The 14096-nt window shown below is 43.1% G+C and overlaps 2 protein-coding genes across 2 annotated transcripts; one reads left to right on the top strand and one right to left on the bottom strand.

The window, feature by feature from the left end:
• Positions 1–171: 171 nt before the first annotated feature.
• On the top strand, positions 172–6092 carry lmf2a (lipase maturation factor 2a). Its single transcript, XM_070907835.1, has 14 exons — positions 172–293; positions 1312–1565; positions 1669–1697; positions 1942–2135; positions 2252–2430; positions 2844–2982; positions 3283–3411; positions 3564–3669; positions 3790–3886; positions 4066–4248; positions 4463–4631; positions 5038–5149; positions 5372–5480; positions 5673–6092. The coding sequence occupies exons 1-14, from the start codon at positions 200–202 to the stop codon at positions 6084–6086; spliced, it is 2208 nt and encodes a 735-aa protein (XP_070763936.1). The 5' UTR covers positions 172–199; the 3' UTR covers positions 6087–6092.
• A 1051-nt stretch (positions 6093–7143) lies between these two features.
• Positions 7144–10508, bottom strand: miox (myo-inositol oxygenase). Its single transcript, XM_070907818.1, has 10 exons — positions 10491–10508; positions 10313–10393; positions 9467–9547; positions 8693–8855; positions 8527–8594; positions 8212–8321; positions 7791–7858; positions 7591–7640; positions 7334–7446; positions 7144–7252 (listed from the first exon to the last, which is right to left on the bottom strand). Exons 1-10 carry the CDS (start codon positions 10506–10508, stop codon positions 7144–7146), a joined length of 861 nt encoding a protein of 286 aa, XP_070763919.1.
• Positions 10509–14096: the final 3588 nt, after the last annotated feature.

The following is a 14096-nucleotide window of genomic DNA, read 5'->3' as shown; positions in this document are numbered from 1 at the left end:
ACGTGAATGCAGCATGACGTTCAAACGGACTGCAGCGCCATCTTGAGGCCGTCCGGTTGAACGTATCATCAGCCGCTCATCGCTACGTGTCTCCCCCCAAACGGGGCTACGATAAATCCCGCGTCCTGCTTCCCGTCCTGTCAGAGGAACAGGCAGCGGCGACAGAAGCGGCTTTCCCGTCCGGCAGCTCGGCTCAGACATGGGGGAAATCATCCTGCCACGGCGCATGTTCCTCTGGTGCATGGCGGTCATCTATCTGGCTGCTTTTGTGTCCCTCTATGTGCAGATACCAGGTGAGACTCTCCACTCTGCTGCCTGTGTGGAAGCTAGCTCACTTAACTCAGTGACTGTGAGTTAGCTTGTTAGCTGGGAACTTTCTTCCTGCCCTTTTCATGCTGTCGTGGAAGTTTCTGTGCGGTGCAGTCATAAAGGTTTACCTGCTCCTGGCTAACTTTACGAGCTAACGGCTGCTGTGTGTGTGAGAGGGACCCAGCCTGTTGTAAATACGCACACATGATAGTAATGTGTTGTACTACAGTACCCACAAACCCTCTGTTTCTATCATTAGAGGACGCATTATTTTAGTAGGTCCAGAGGACGTCGCCCACGCCCATGTGTTGAAGGAAATGTATTCAGTCACAATGCCAACAGAATTTTCCAGTTCGTTTTCCACAAACCATTCTCGGTTCATTTAAAGCCTCTCAAGAGATGTTTTTGCAGATTTGTAAACTTAGAATCTACAATGAAATTATTTTGAAAATGAATGAAATACTCAGATTTTCGGGTTATTCAATTAAATCACAATAAAGAAACTAGATCACATCAAACTATGAAACATCTACTAACAACTATGTCTTGCCACTGTGCTGTACAATCCTTGCAATACATTTAAAATGTATGCCTGGTATTTTTCTTTCGATGAGTCTGCTCAACGTCAGGCATTCCTAGCTGGTCTGTGCAAGGTGATCGTAGATCTGATAGATCCACTGGCAGATACAAACAAATAAGAGAAACTTAACAAATGCAGATGCTTCCATACTGTGCGCAAGGAACAATTGGTTGTTTGATGTGTATAAAAATGATGCGAATCATATGCCTTCACAGTCACCAGACCTCAACACAGTTGGACGCTTTGACAGATTTAGAGACAGCGCTCAACACCAACGCATCAAAACACCAAATGAGGGAATATGATTTGTAAGAATTGTGCTCATGCCATCCAGTGACGTGCATTAAAGCTGCTCTGGCACCTTACTAAGACACTTTGTGTTGATTGGCGTTGTTGCTTCCCATGTTTATGTCTAATTCTAGGTCTTTATGGTAATGAGGGGCTGTTGCCTGCTCGTTGGCAGCTGCGATACAGCGGTAAGCCTCTAGGAGAGCAGCTGCTATCCTCGCCCACTCTTCTGTGGCTGGGACCTCAGCTTGGCTTGGACACGCAAACCGCGATGGAGCTGCTGTGTCTCATAGGGGCAGCGCTGAGCCTCGTCGCCACGCTGGTGGAGGCTCTCCGACACGGCGTGGTGTTTTTCTGCCTCTGGGCCTTGTACCTGTCCCTGTACCAGGTGAGTTTACGCTGTCCACTGTACCCAGTTTTCTTTCACATGCTGCTGTAGTTGCTGTCATGGTGTCCCTTCTCTCACTGGCCATCTTTGTTTCTCGTTTCAGGTAGGCCAGGTTTTTCTCTACTTCCAGTGGTGAGTGATGATTTGTGGATCTTTTTATATTTTATTTTTTCTAGTTAACACAATAGTGCTGTAAATAGCAGCTGGTTAAAGGATCCCAAGATGGTTTTGGCAGTTTGCTGATAGGTTTATGTCATCCTCAGCCCACTGTCTTTAACATTGCAGTGTTGTTTGTCTCTGCTGCTGTGCAACAACACTTTAGACATCACTAAACTGTTTCGTTTTCCTGTTGCTCTTTCTTGTTATTACCGTCCAGGGACAACTTGCTTCTGGAGACAGGGTTCCTCTGTATCCTCGTCGCTCCACTGACATTAATCAAAGGGTCACGAGGGGGTGGAGAGCATGATCGTGTGACCTTCTGGCTGATCCGCTGGTTGCTCTTCAGGCTCATGTTCGCCTCTGGTGTAGTGAAACTCACGTCACGTTGTCCCACATGGTGGGGCCTCACAGGTGTGTACGGGTGGAGGGGTGAGGTGTGTTTTTGTGTTTTTTATGTTCACTCTTTACGCAGTCAGTGTACAGTCTTTCATATGATTACATTTCTTTTTCCACGGTGTTTTGAACAGCTCTGACATATCACTATGAGACTCAGTGTATCCCCACCATGCCGGCCTGGTTTGCCCACCAGTTCCCGGTGTGGTGGCAGAAGCTGAGTGTGGTGGGGACCTTCGCTATAGAGATCGCTGCACCCCTGCTCTTCTTCAGCCCACTGCGCAGACTCCGGCTTGGGGCTTTTTACTTGCAGGTGGGTAGAAATTCAGGTGCTTTGTCACATACCACATAGGCTGAGTCCTTACCGCAGCAGCCCGGGGCCGATTCTGGCCTGGGCCGTTTACTGGAGCTCTCCCGCATTTCCTGTCAGTCTTCTTGTCTCTATCTATAAAGGCAAAGAAATGCCCCAAAGAACCTTAAAAAAAAGACTTTGAATTTTAGCAATCAGCTGTAGGTTAATTAACGTTTCTTAATGCAGGGTTAACTTCAGGGTTGTACAGTCCTTAATTCTAAGAAATTGTGTTTTTGAAGCCAAATTGGCTCTAAAATCTACAATTAGCAAGGGTTTGCATGTAAAGCATTGTGCCCTCAAATAGCTGCCTGGTTTTATGCAGCAGAAGACATTGGTTAATTTGGTTAATTCATTTTTTTTTCTTTCTTGTGTAGGTGCTTCTTCAAGTGCTCATCATTTTGACTGGCAACTACAATTATTTCAACCTGCTAACTTTGGCCCTATGTACGTCTCTTCTGGACGACCAGCATGTACACTTCTGGCTACGCAAGGCCAACAAGATCACTAACAATGGTATTACAAACATAACAGTTGTATACATAATCAGGCTGCAAACATTTGTTTAGAAAAATCCATATCACTATTCCCATGTCTTAAAGTTGATTATTCATTTTGCACAGCTATAGTCTCAGTGTTGTTTCACAGACAATATTTTTGTCCTTTGCTGTCATCAGCGTACGTCAGCATATTAAACACGCTGTGATTGGGAAAAGTTCGCAGAGTTTAAACCTACAGAGGGACACACATTGAAAGCTTGAAATTGGACCTGAGTTGTTCGTCCATTCACACTCTCCCTCTCTCTGGTCTGGTCAGACTCTAAGCTGTGTTCGTGGCTGTGTTACCTGCTGGAGCTGGCAGTCTGGTCTCTCATGATCTTTGGAACGATTATATGCTTTGACCTGAAGCTGGATACAACGACGAACGCCATCTCCTCCAGGACAGGTGTGTGTGTTGTGTGTGTTGTGTGTTGTGTGTTGTGTGTTGTGTGTTGTGTGTGTGTGTGTGTGTGTGTGTGTGTGTGTGTGTGTGTCTATACATGTTATGTGAATAGAAACAATTGCATTTTGCTGTTTTTTGTTAAAATTTCTTTGCAGCATTCACATACCACCAATTTAACCACTTTCTGAAGACTGTCACTATCCCCTGTGTCTGGATTGGTGTCCTCTCTCTCACCTGGGAGATAGTCACAGCCATGTTCAGGTAGGACTTTCTGTCTGTGTTTGTGTGTGTGTTTTTGATTATATGGCTTTGTTGCAAATGTGTTAGTGTGCAGCGGAAGTAAAAAAAAAACAAACAAACATATGTATTGTGTTTTTCTAGGTGTGCGTGTGTCTCTGGCTTCTTGAAGAGGTTTTGTGGAACTGTCCAGTGGACTGTGTTTGCTGCTGCCACAGCCGCTATGTTCACTATCAGTCTGGTGGGTGCTCTTGGAAATACAGTAATGCCTCATGATTGATCAGCAATATTTCTTCAAACCTGGTTGCTATCACGCTGTATGTTGGTGCATGTCAAAATATCCGCGTTTACCATCCCCGACCAAATTTTCCCCTTTTGTCAATTTCACAAATACTTTCTGACTATGTTCTTCTGTTACAGGTGCCGTTCACCTACATAGAGTTTGACTCTAATGCCAGGCTGTGGCCAGGAGTGCATCGGGCTTATGACCTGGTGGATCGCTACCAGCTGGTCAACTCGTATGGGCTGTTCAGAAGGATGACCGGAGTCAGTGGGCGGCCGGAGGTTGTCATCGAGGGAAGCAACGATGGAGTCACGTGGACGGTGAGAGAGAAAAAGGTTATCATGGACGATGGTTTAAACAGGATCTGTTTATGATGACAGGACTGCGCCTAATGCAAATTTTATTTAAACATGCTGTATACGCTTGCACAACCAGTATTATAACCATTTCAGGTTTATAAGTGTGCACACTGACTGTCCTGCTACACTATAGTAAGTTATTCATATCAGTATGTTTCTTTTTTTCTTCTTCTAGGAGATTGAGTTCATGTATAAGCCAGGTAACCTAAGTGCACCTCCTCCTGTGGTGATGCCTCACCAGCCCAGGTTGGACTGGCAGATGTGGTTTGCTGCCCTCGGGACTCATACACAGGCTCCATGGTTCACCAGCCTCATATACAGACTGCTGCAGGGCAAAAGAGATGGTACGCACCCTCAGAGTGCTGCAATTTATGTTGTTGTTGTATCTCCTGTCACTCTTTTAACTCCCTAAAGGACAATTGAATGAAATGGGGCAGAAAACTCCCTCTGCACTGCTTTTTACGGGTTAAAACCTTCAAGGATGCTGCACTTCTCGCCACACACACAAACAGTGATGTCACAGCAGGTGTTTTGCCATTTTCAGCTTATTGACGAGGCCTCCTAATTGGGTTGTGATAAGAAGTGAATGGCTGTGTTCGAAGGTCAACCTTGTAGCAATCTTGGACCAGCGCTGCAGGTTTCAAGCCACAGAACACTGTTCAGAAAATGCTTTCTACCCTAAATGATTCAGTGTTGAATTGATATTGAAAACCACTGTTTTAAGAACAAGCTTTGTTTTATGTTCTGCAGTGATAGAGTTGATCCAGACAGATGTATCTCAGTATCCGTTCCACCAGCAGCCTCCTGCCTACCTCCGAGCCCACCGCTACAGATACTGGTTTACTAAACCAAAGGCTGACGGGTCAGTGCTCTCTCTTCTACTCCCTCTCCCTCTGTCTCATTGCATTTATATGCACTGAAGATTTCTGATTATTCTTGGCTTTGAGGTAGTTGAGCGACTTCCCTGCTTGACTGGATCAAATTAGAAAAAACACATAAATATTTTATGTCAGTTGCTTTTTAAAAGTAACCTCACACACACAAAGAGCAGGATATTTACTGTTTGGCTGGTCTTTGTTGGCAGTTCCTACCCACAGCGCTGGTGGAGGAGGGTCTACGATGAGGAATTCTATCCCACAGTGCACCTGGGCAACACCTTCCTGGAGAACATGCTCAACCAGTATGGACTCAAGGTAAGTTTATCCTAAGATTTAGATGGAAATTGCACTTTTGCCATAAAGCTTCATTAGAAACTGAGGAAAAAGAGACAGAGCTTCCCAAACTTTGGAGGCTTGAGGCCCACTAAAAACTCAGAGGCCCCCACTCTGGGAAGCACTGTGTTAGAGTCCATTATTGATTAATATTCATCTTCTGTTTGTGTGTAGGACAAATCGCCTCCACATCGTGTGTCAAACACCACTGTTGCCCGGGCGGTGAGGTGGGTGCGCTCTCAGGTCAGAGGTGTTCCTGCCCCCATACTGATCTGGACCCTGATTGTTGCCAGCGCCGCCTTCTGCCTGCTCCAGGGATTGCGAAACAGGAACAAACCCATGACTGTGAGAGATCACGCAGAAAATATACCCTACTGCTCTTCAGACAATTGTGGGAAGTCAGATGAACAGAAAGCTGCGGAGGAGGAGGAGGAGGAGGAGGAGGAGGAGGAAGAAGATGAAGAGGACGATGAATATGAGGCGGAGGAGGGAGAAGGAGGGGAAAAAGACGATCAAGAGGAGAAGGAGGATGAGGAGGAGGAAGAGAGGAAAGAAAAAGATGAGATCCCCCGAAAGAGAAAGTTTTGAAAGAGATGCAGGTAGTCTTGTAGTAGACTGTTATCACCACCTGCCTTCATAAAATGTCACCAAAATGACCAAAGAAGTTGTTCTGTGTATATTTATATTTCCTGATCAGCCAATTATGGAGAAATAAGTTTATTTGCCTTCACCTTACTGCAGTACATTGTTCATAAATCAGTTGTCTTCTTCAGAAAGATCTTTCCCGATGTTTGTAGTTAAACCTCCCTGGTTGGTTCTAACTTATACTGAACACTCAAAGTGAAATCTAGTCAGCAGATCAAATAATGGTGAAAATAGAGAGAAATATAGAATATAAAGTATAAGGCGGGTTCTGTTTTGCCCATCAAGAGAGTAAATGTGTTCATGTTACTGTGTGTGTGTGTGTGTGTGTGTGTGTGTGTGTGTGTGTGTGTGTGTGTGTGTGTGTGTGTGTGTGTGTGTGTGTGTGTGTGTGTGTGTGTGTGTGTGTGTGTGTGTGTGTGTGTGTGTGTGTGTGTGTGTGTGTGTGTGTGTGTGTGTGTGTGTGTGTGTGTGTGTGTGTGTGTGTGTGTGTGTGTGTGTGTGTGTGTGTGTGTGTGTGTGTGTGTGTGTGTGTGTGTGTGTGTGTGTGTGTGTGTGTGTGTGTGTTCTCTCAATGTATTTTATTTCTGTCACTGTGGTGTCTTGCCTCTACAGAGCTAAAACGACTCTGCTTCTTTTTCCACTGAAGTGTCTTTTGTATTAGAAATGAAACACAATCACACACATTGATGTAGTGCTTTTTAAATGTTTTATTACATTAAAATACAATAAAACAGAAATGCTTTTCTGTACATTTCTATTTGAAAATGTGTAACAATCATTAGATAGATACTTGAATTGTCATTATACATAAGTAGTAGTTTGAAACTAAATCTAGTCAGTGATCAGCAAGTGTGTACAGGAGGTACTAAATCCAGCTTTAGTGTTATTATAAGCAACAATGCGTCAAATTATTCTGAGTTTCTCAACATATGTAATCATCCTCTGTATCAGCTGATTTCTGACAACATACAGTTGCTGTTGAATTCTTTTGTTGTCTGTTTCACCACTTCAGTATTCCAGGACAGTACTTGTCGATCAGAGACTGGTAGTACGGCTTCAGTTTGTCGACGTCGGGCAGATCGGTGGTCTTTGTGTACAGGTCAAATTTGCTGTGGAAAGGATGAAAGATGCAGCTTCAGGTCAAAGCAGCGAGTGGGATAATGCTACGAAGATGTTAAGAAAACACTCACTTGAACTCTTGGACCCAGGGCAGCATGCGCAGGTCTTTGTCATTGCACAGATCCATGTAGTCTCCATGGGAGTGCCAGGGGTAGAATGAGTGGAATCGAATCATGTACAACCCCTCAAGACAAGTAGAAAAAGTAGATCCATAACCGCCTATAAGCAGGTGAGTTCTCATAACAACTTTCACTCCCATTAGTGTGTCTCAGCTGTCCCAAAGATGTCCCAAAACGTTAACAGTCATTTCATGTAATCATTTACTCACCTCCTCGGGGATGGAGCAGTTGTTGAACTTCATAACTCTGTAGAGATACTCTGAAGACAACAATGCAGGAGTTCAGGTACAGTATCATAGATAAACAGGCAGTACACATTTTTTCCCCTTATTTGAAAAGTTGTTTGGATGTTGCGTGTGATGTGTCACAGCAGAGTTTGCGTGTGGCTGAATGTGATGATGTCTCTTACCATCGTGACCCCAGGACATGAGGACACTGTCGAGGCCACAGTTTGGTTCATAGATCCCGTATTCAGTACTAAAGAGAGGAAACATTCATCACAATTATATAACAGGACAAACTCCCATTACATCAAACAACTAGCCTATACAGTAGGTGTTGTTGATAATTGTAGTACAGACTGAATGTTTTTAAAGTAAAGGCAAAAAGTGTTTTTATAATTTTGAAGTGTTGCAAAATATTTTCTGTTGAAATACATTTCCTCAAGGTTAGGGAGAGGGTTGGTGGTTTTTGCTTTCTCTTATCTGTAACTCAAGTGAAAGTAACAAAGTAAACAACACACATGCTGTGTTTCTGTGTTGGGATTACAACACTGAGTGCAACCAGACCTTCATTCACAGACTTTGATAATGTAACATGAAAATACCAACTTGTAGCTGGGATTTCTGTCATCTGGGTTATCCAGGAAGGTACTGTCTCTGAACACAATGGAGTTTTGAAACTTGCAGCCCACTGGGAAGGTGTCGCCTACTACAGCCCACTGCAGAGCGCAACACATTGACTGCTTTTAGAATTAATTTGATCTCTCCATATATAGTTCAAGCATGCCTCACATTAGAGGATTGAAGAGTGGTCATAAGAGAGAAAAGCGTGACATTAAGGCACTCATATTCCTCAGTGAGGTTGCTCAGGCACCCTGATGGAACTGTAATACTAGCTTCCCCTGTGTTGAACCTGTCTCCTACCTGGGGTTCATCCCAAAGCGCCATGGTCTTCCCAACATCATGGATCAGACCCACCAACTGGAACCAGTCTGCGGAGGGACAGTGAATACAGATATTTACCAGACTTCTTTCTGTATGTGCTTCTACACAGTCTCTGTGTGTCTTTCTGTCCCTCTTCCTGTACTACCTTTGTCTGGGTGTGCTTGGCGGATTCCTTCAGCAGTCTGGAAGGCATGGAAGGAGTTGGGGAAGTCCACATCAGGATCGGACTCATCCACCAGCTGGTCTAGAGAGATGACGGCGTCCATCATCCCCATCTGAGTGTGGCTGCAGCCGGTCCAATCAGAGTGCTGCAGGAGGGTAAGAGTCACAGCATTATAACTTTTTAAAATACGCCTTTCTGTTGAATTTTCAGGGATGGAGGGATCAGGTTTGTCTGCAATTAACTTGACAATGAGTTCATGTGTTATAGAAAACTTTTGCTTTATTTAAATGAGCCCCATCTGCTGTATGTTTTTGTGCAAGTAACTAAATGTGTCCTGTGGACAGCAGTAGCAGGAGCACTATTCACACATCATATTCTACATGTTACATTAAACTGAAAGGGCATCCCCTCTTTTAATATTAACAGCATTCTCCAATATCCCACACCGTTCTGAAAGCAGCCCCAGAGTAGGTGACCATGGCTGGGTCTCATATATAAAACAGGAAAGTGTCCTTGTGTAACCTGTGGGAGAAGTGAAAACTAGGTTAGTTAAACAACATGTTGTCCAGACGGAGCATCTGTAGGCTGTTCTTTCACTTCAGAGGACTGGATGACATTTGTTTGCTCAGTCTGACGGGATCACTCAGTCATCAAGAGCAAAACAGAAATTCACAAAATACAAAGACAGTACCCCCCTACCCCTCAAAATTTCAGTAAAGAGGCTTTTGGTGATGTTTTTCCTCCTGATTTACTCACCTTTTGTTTTACAAAGTCCAGTGTCTGGTTGGTGTGCATCAGCTTGTATGTGTTGAACACGCGGTCAATTAGACTTCCACTCTGAAACAACAGATTTACAGCATCTCAGGTTCAGAAAATGCTATCGTGTAACATGAAATCTTCTATGGCACAAAAGTATTTTGGCAATGACTGCCACTCAATCTATTACTACACCAACTATTATATAAGAATGAAGGAAAATATGCACCACTGTCATTTTCACTGAACACATGATCAGGGAAAATGAGTGATTACAAGGTCCTGTGTCAGCCTAAAGAACTGGTGTTTAGCAACTTCTGCATTACTTTGAGACTCAGCATTTTTTTTATGGATTGTAATGTATAACAAAACTCTTCTTCAGAGAGGGTTAATCAGTGCACAGAGAGAAGGTCAGTTAAAGCCCCCCTCCAGGCATTAACAGGAGAATCGGGGCAGAGCTACAGAGCAAAACTCACTCACAGTATTCTTACAGAACATCACTGGTCTACAGGGCAAATAAGGAACAATGTTCAGCTGATTGAAACAGCGCTCCATCCCTGCCCTGGCCCTCATTATGACTGACACAGATCACTTCCTGAGATGCATTGTTTCTGCACTCAAATGTAAGTCAGATACCCCTCTCCTCAGCAGAAAGTATACAACTAAGTTGCCCAGAGATCATTTCCTTTTAACCTGAATTCACAGAGTGATGCTTAACAAATGCATGGATGTCCTCTACTTGACAGTCACCAATATGAATAAAGCTGTATCCTTTTAATAACACTTTACAATATGGCGAACAGTATCGCTGCATGACTATAACACTCCCATAATTGTGTTTCTCACCTCAAAGTTTCTATAGTCTTCCTTCTCTTTGGTTTCATTCTCTTCCAAATTTGGCCGATATGCCAGAGATGGGTCTGGACCCTGCATTTCAAATAACATTTTCAGTTGTTTCAAAGAAACGTACAATTAGTTAAAATATATAAATAAGTAAAAATAACAACAGTGAAGCCACGCATACGATGCTGATGACCCTCATGGCTGGCAGTCTGTGTTGTGGTGTGCTGGTCCTCTGGAGCTGACTGGCTGCTTCCCTGCCTGTATATATTCTGCCAGTTTAAACGGTAATGCTTTTGACCTGCACTGTAGGCCTACACAAAGAGCAGTCCAGTCACACTTTAACCAAACCTCACCTAATGGGGTACCCTGTGTTGAACCTTGGCCTTGTGTACAAGTGTGTGTGTGTGAGGAGTTTTTCAATAGTCAGCAAGTTACCTGTTTGGATGATACTGATGTAGAATGACTCTGTATTTTAGTTGTTTATTTTGAACCATATCATATATAATTGTTACTGCAAAAAGCAAATCACACACAAATAAAGCAAAAACAAATAAGCTTTCATGGATACGTCTTTATTTCTGGGTATTGACCTCATTATATAACACATGTAACAGGATCTGACTGGTGATTTCTCAGTATCAAATGTCCTGGCTCACCGTGTCCGTTGGATCTTAAACACACACACACACACACACACACACACACACACACACACACACACAGATTGGTTGCAATTTATGAGGAGGCAAAGTTGACCAAAGTGTTCAAACAAGCCTCTGTTGACCCACACAAAGTATTGATTCCTTTAAGTCGTAGCCACCAGGCGCCCTGTTTGGCATCAGCGTCAGCAGGCCACCAGGTGTCCCTCTCACACACTTTGGACTGAATGTGTGAACAAGAGGAGATTCTTCATAACATCTACAGTAAAAGATGCACATTAACTTTTAATGTGATTTCGTGGATTGGTGCAGGATTTGAGAGAATTTTACTTTTGGCCACGAGCCTTCTCTAAGAGATGTCAATGCCTGGTACACACACACACACACACACACACACACACACACGCATGCGTACACACAGCAACAAATATCTGAATATGTCAAGTGTTTTGTGTAATTGTGCTGTTTTTTTTGTCCTTGTGAACAGTCAGAAGATTCATATTAAACACATGAGCTATCTTACCAAGTTGTGGAACACTACTTTTGTGTAGTCGGGTCAGAAAAGCTCCCAAAGTTTCTAATAGTTTGACTTTTGTTAAACTCAGGGGTGTGTCTAGGGGTGGTGGAGGCTCTGTCCAATCCTGAAATCTGATTGGCCACCTTAGAAGCCGCCCCTGAATCCCAAATTATTGGCTGATTGTGGTCAAGTTAGATCCACAACAAGCCACCACATTTTTAACTTAAAGGGGAATGATTTTGTTCAGAGTCAGTTTACAGGTCAACTGAATGTGAAAAAAGTTGTATAAAGTCTTCTGTGGCTCCAGAGGGAGCTGCATGAAATCTGATAAACAGTTTGAAGACTACAAATTTGAAAATGAAAAACATGAGATGTGGAGTTCAGCTGCCCTTCATTAGAATAATGTAAAATCTAAACTTGCCTTGCACAGCTTTGACTCCTTGCTTGGTTTTGTGTTTGTCTGTCAGGCAGTGGAGAAACTGTCTCACATTTACTACATGAGCCACTCTGAAACAATTACTTCAATTTCAAACAAACCATTGTATCTGTTTTTTCTGTAAGGCCTGCTGTATGGGTGTTTCAAGTCACGAGTCACCAAACTCTCCCAACTCCACAAACTTATTATAAATCGCTTTCAGCCTGGTGAGTGCCGCCTGACCACAATACATATACCAGTCCTGCTTTCGGATCATCATCTTCAAATGAATCCATTATAATTCTTAAGTCAAACAAGTGTTTTTTTTCTCGTGGAGAAAGGCAGACTGTCTGTTCGTGACAGGTCTGGATCACTCATAAATTTCGTGAATATTAGAAAATTCTGGTGAATGCCACAAATTCTCTTAAATCACCCGTACGTGCGACTTAAGAACAAATCTGATTGTACGAGTGGTCGTACAAGGTTGAACTGTTTCTTACTAACTGTTTGCCTACTTGTTGTATAGAAAGAAAAACAAGGAAGGGAGCACTGTTCCTTTAAGACACCCTGAGAAAGGCACTGTGTTTAGGCTGAAGGAAAAAGCGCCTTGTACGTTTTGAACTGTGGGTATTGTCATTAAATGGTCGAAAAATTAAGATTTACACACACACACACACACACAAGGGATGTCATAATTCTGGGCCACTGGTTTGGACTTTTCACTTCCCTTATCCTTTACTCTTGTGTGTGTGTGTGTGTGTGTGTGTGTGTGTGTGTGTGTGTGTGTGTGTGTGTGTGTGTGTGTGAGCGCCCAGATTGATAATCATTATCGCTAATTTTCCAATCATAAACTATGCGGGCATTAACATTAAAAAGGTCACACTCGCTCCTAGACAGATGAAATACTCGTGTAGGTTTGACTGGACTTTTATTACACAACGCTGCTATTATAAAAACAAAGTATTAGAAGAAAGCAACACAGACGGTTTACAAAAGGACACTTGTACCTTGAAGCGGCGCTCACATGAAAGTAAAGTAGGACATTTACAGCAAAATGGTCTCATTCATTTTTAAGTTAAATAACACGTTTAAAATTCAAGTCATACTGAATGTAAAGAACCATAAAGTGCTTTCATGCATTTCTATTAACATCTGACCTGTAAGAACAAACTACTGACACTGGAGTTATGCTGAACTGACACACACAGAAAAGCAGAGGACTAAAAAGCTTCAAATTAGACTTTAATAGCCAACATTTGCTGTGATTTGGACAGGTGAAAGGCACAACATCATAAGGCCTTGCAAATAATTACACCAATTAAGGCTCAAACACAGACTTTATAGTGACAAAAGTCGTAGATTTTCAGTTTGCAGGTATAAAGCACTCTACAGCGTAGTTGTCCTCTCTCTGGTTTACTTGTTGAGAGAGTAAAAACAAGCGATCTATTAAGAAGCGCGCAGACAGTCCATGGATTAGGGTTAGTGGTTATTTTGGCTAATTGTGCGCACTGTGGGGTTTTGGGTGAAGGGTTAGCTAGGTTTGACTGGAGGTTATTCTTGGTTTCTGTCTGCACTGGAGTAAAGCTACTTGTTTGCAGAGGGAGATGAAGGTGCTTTTGAGGGCCAGGGTGGATTAGCTCTGAGCTCAGGTAAGTTTAGATCAGCAGGATCACCACTGATGACGATAGTAGACATTAGGCAGGTAGGCCAGTTTGACAGAGGGTTCTCTGAATCACAGTTTTCCTCGTTTACATACAGTACATAGTGTCTAAATGATTGTTATTGTATGAATGCCAGAACACCTAGGACTCTAGTTTCACTGCAGTAAACTGACAGTAATGGGTGATGTGGTCTTAAAGGAATCTCACATTTGCACTGGCCCACACCGCCGTGAAACTAGCTGTAATGTTAAAGAACACAGAAATTCTGCTTTATTACAACTTGACCATCGTATCCATAGGTTGATATAACACTGTAATCACCAGAATAATTGCTTGCATCAGGTAATGTGGTAACATCACGACATCAGAGTCTAATGGGGCAAGAAACTCAAATGATCAAACGAGCCAAAAGATTAGCCAGATCTAAACCACTGTATTTGGAGCACACCTGAAATGTTGACGTGATATTAAGTTGAACCAGGCAGTTGGCCTGTAAACTGTGGGGAGACGGGCTAGCTGGGCTAGCTGTATCTGT

Source organism: Enoplosus armatus, chromosome 6 (assembly GCF_043641665.1).
Source record: "Enoplosus armatus isolate fEnoArm2 chromosome 6, fEnoArm2.hap1, whole genome shotgun sequence".
NCBI lineage: Eukaryota > Metazoa > Chordata > Actinopteri > Centrarchiformes > Enoplosidae > Enoplosus > Enoplosus armatus.
Note: the sequence above shows the minus strand (reverse complement) of the source record. Positions and strands in the feature narration are given on the sequence as shown.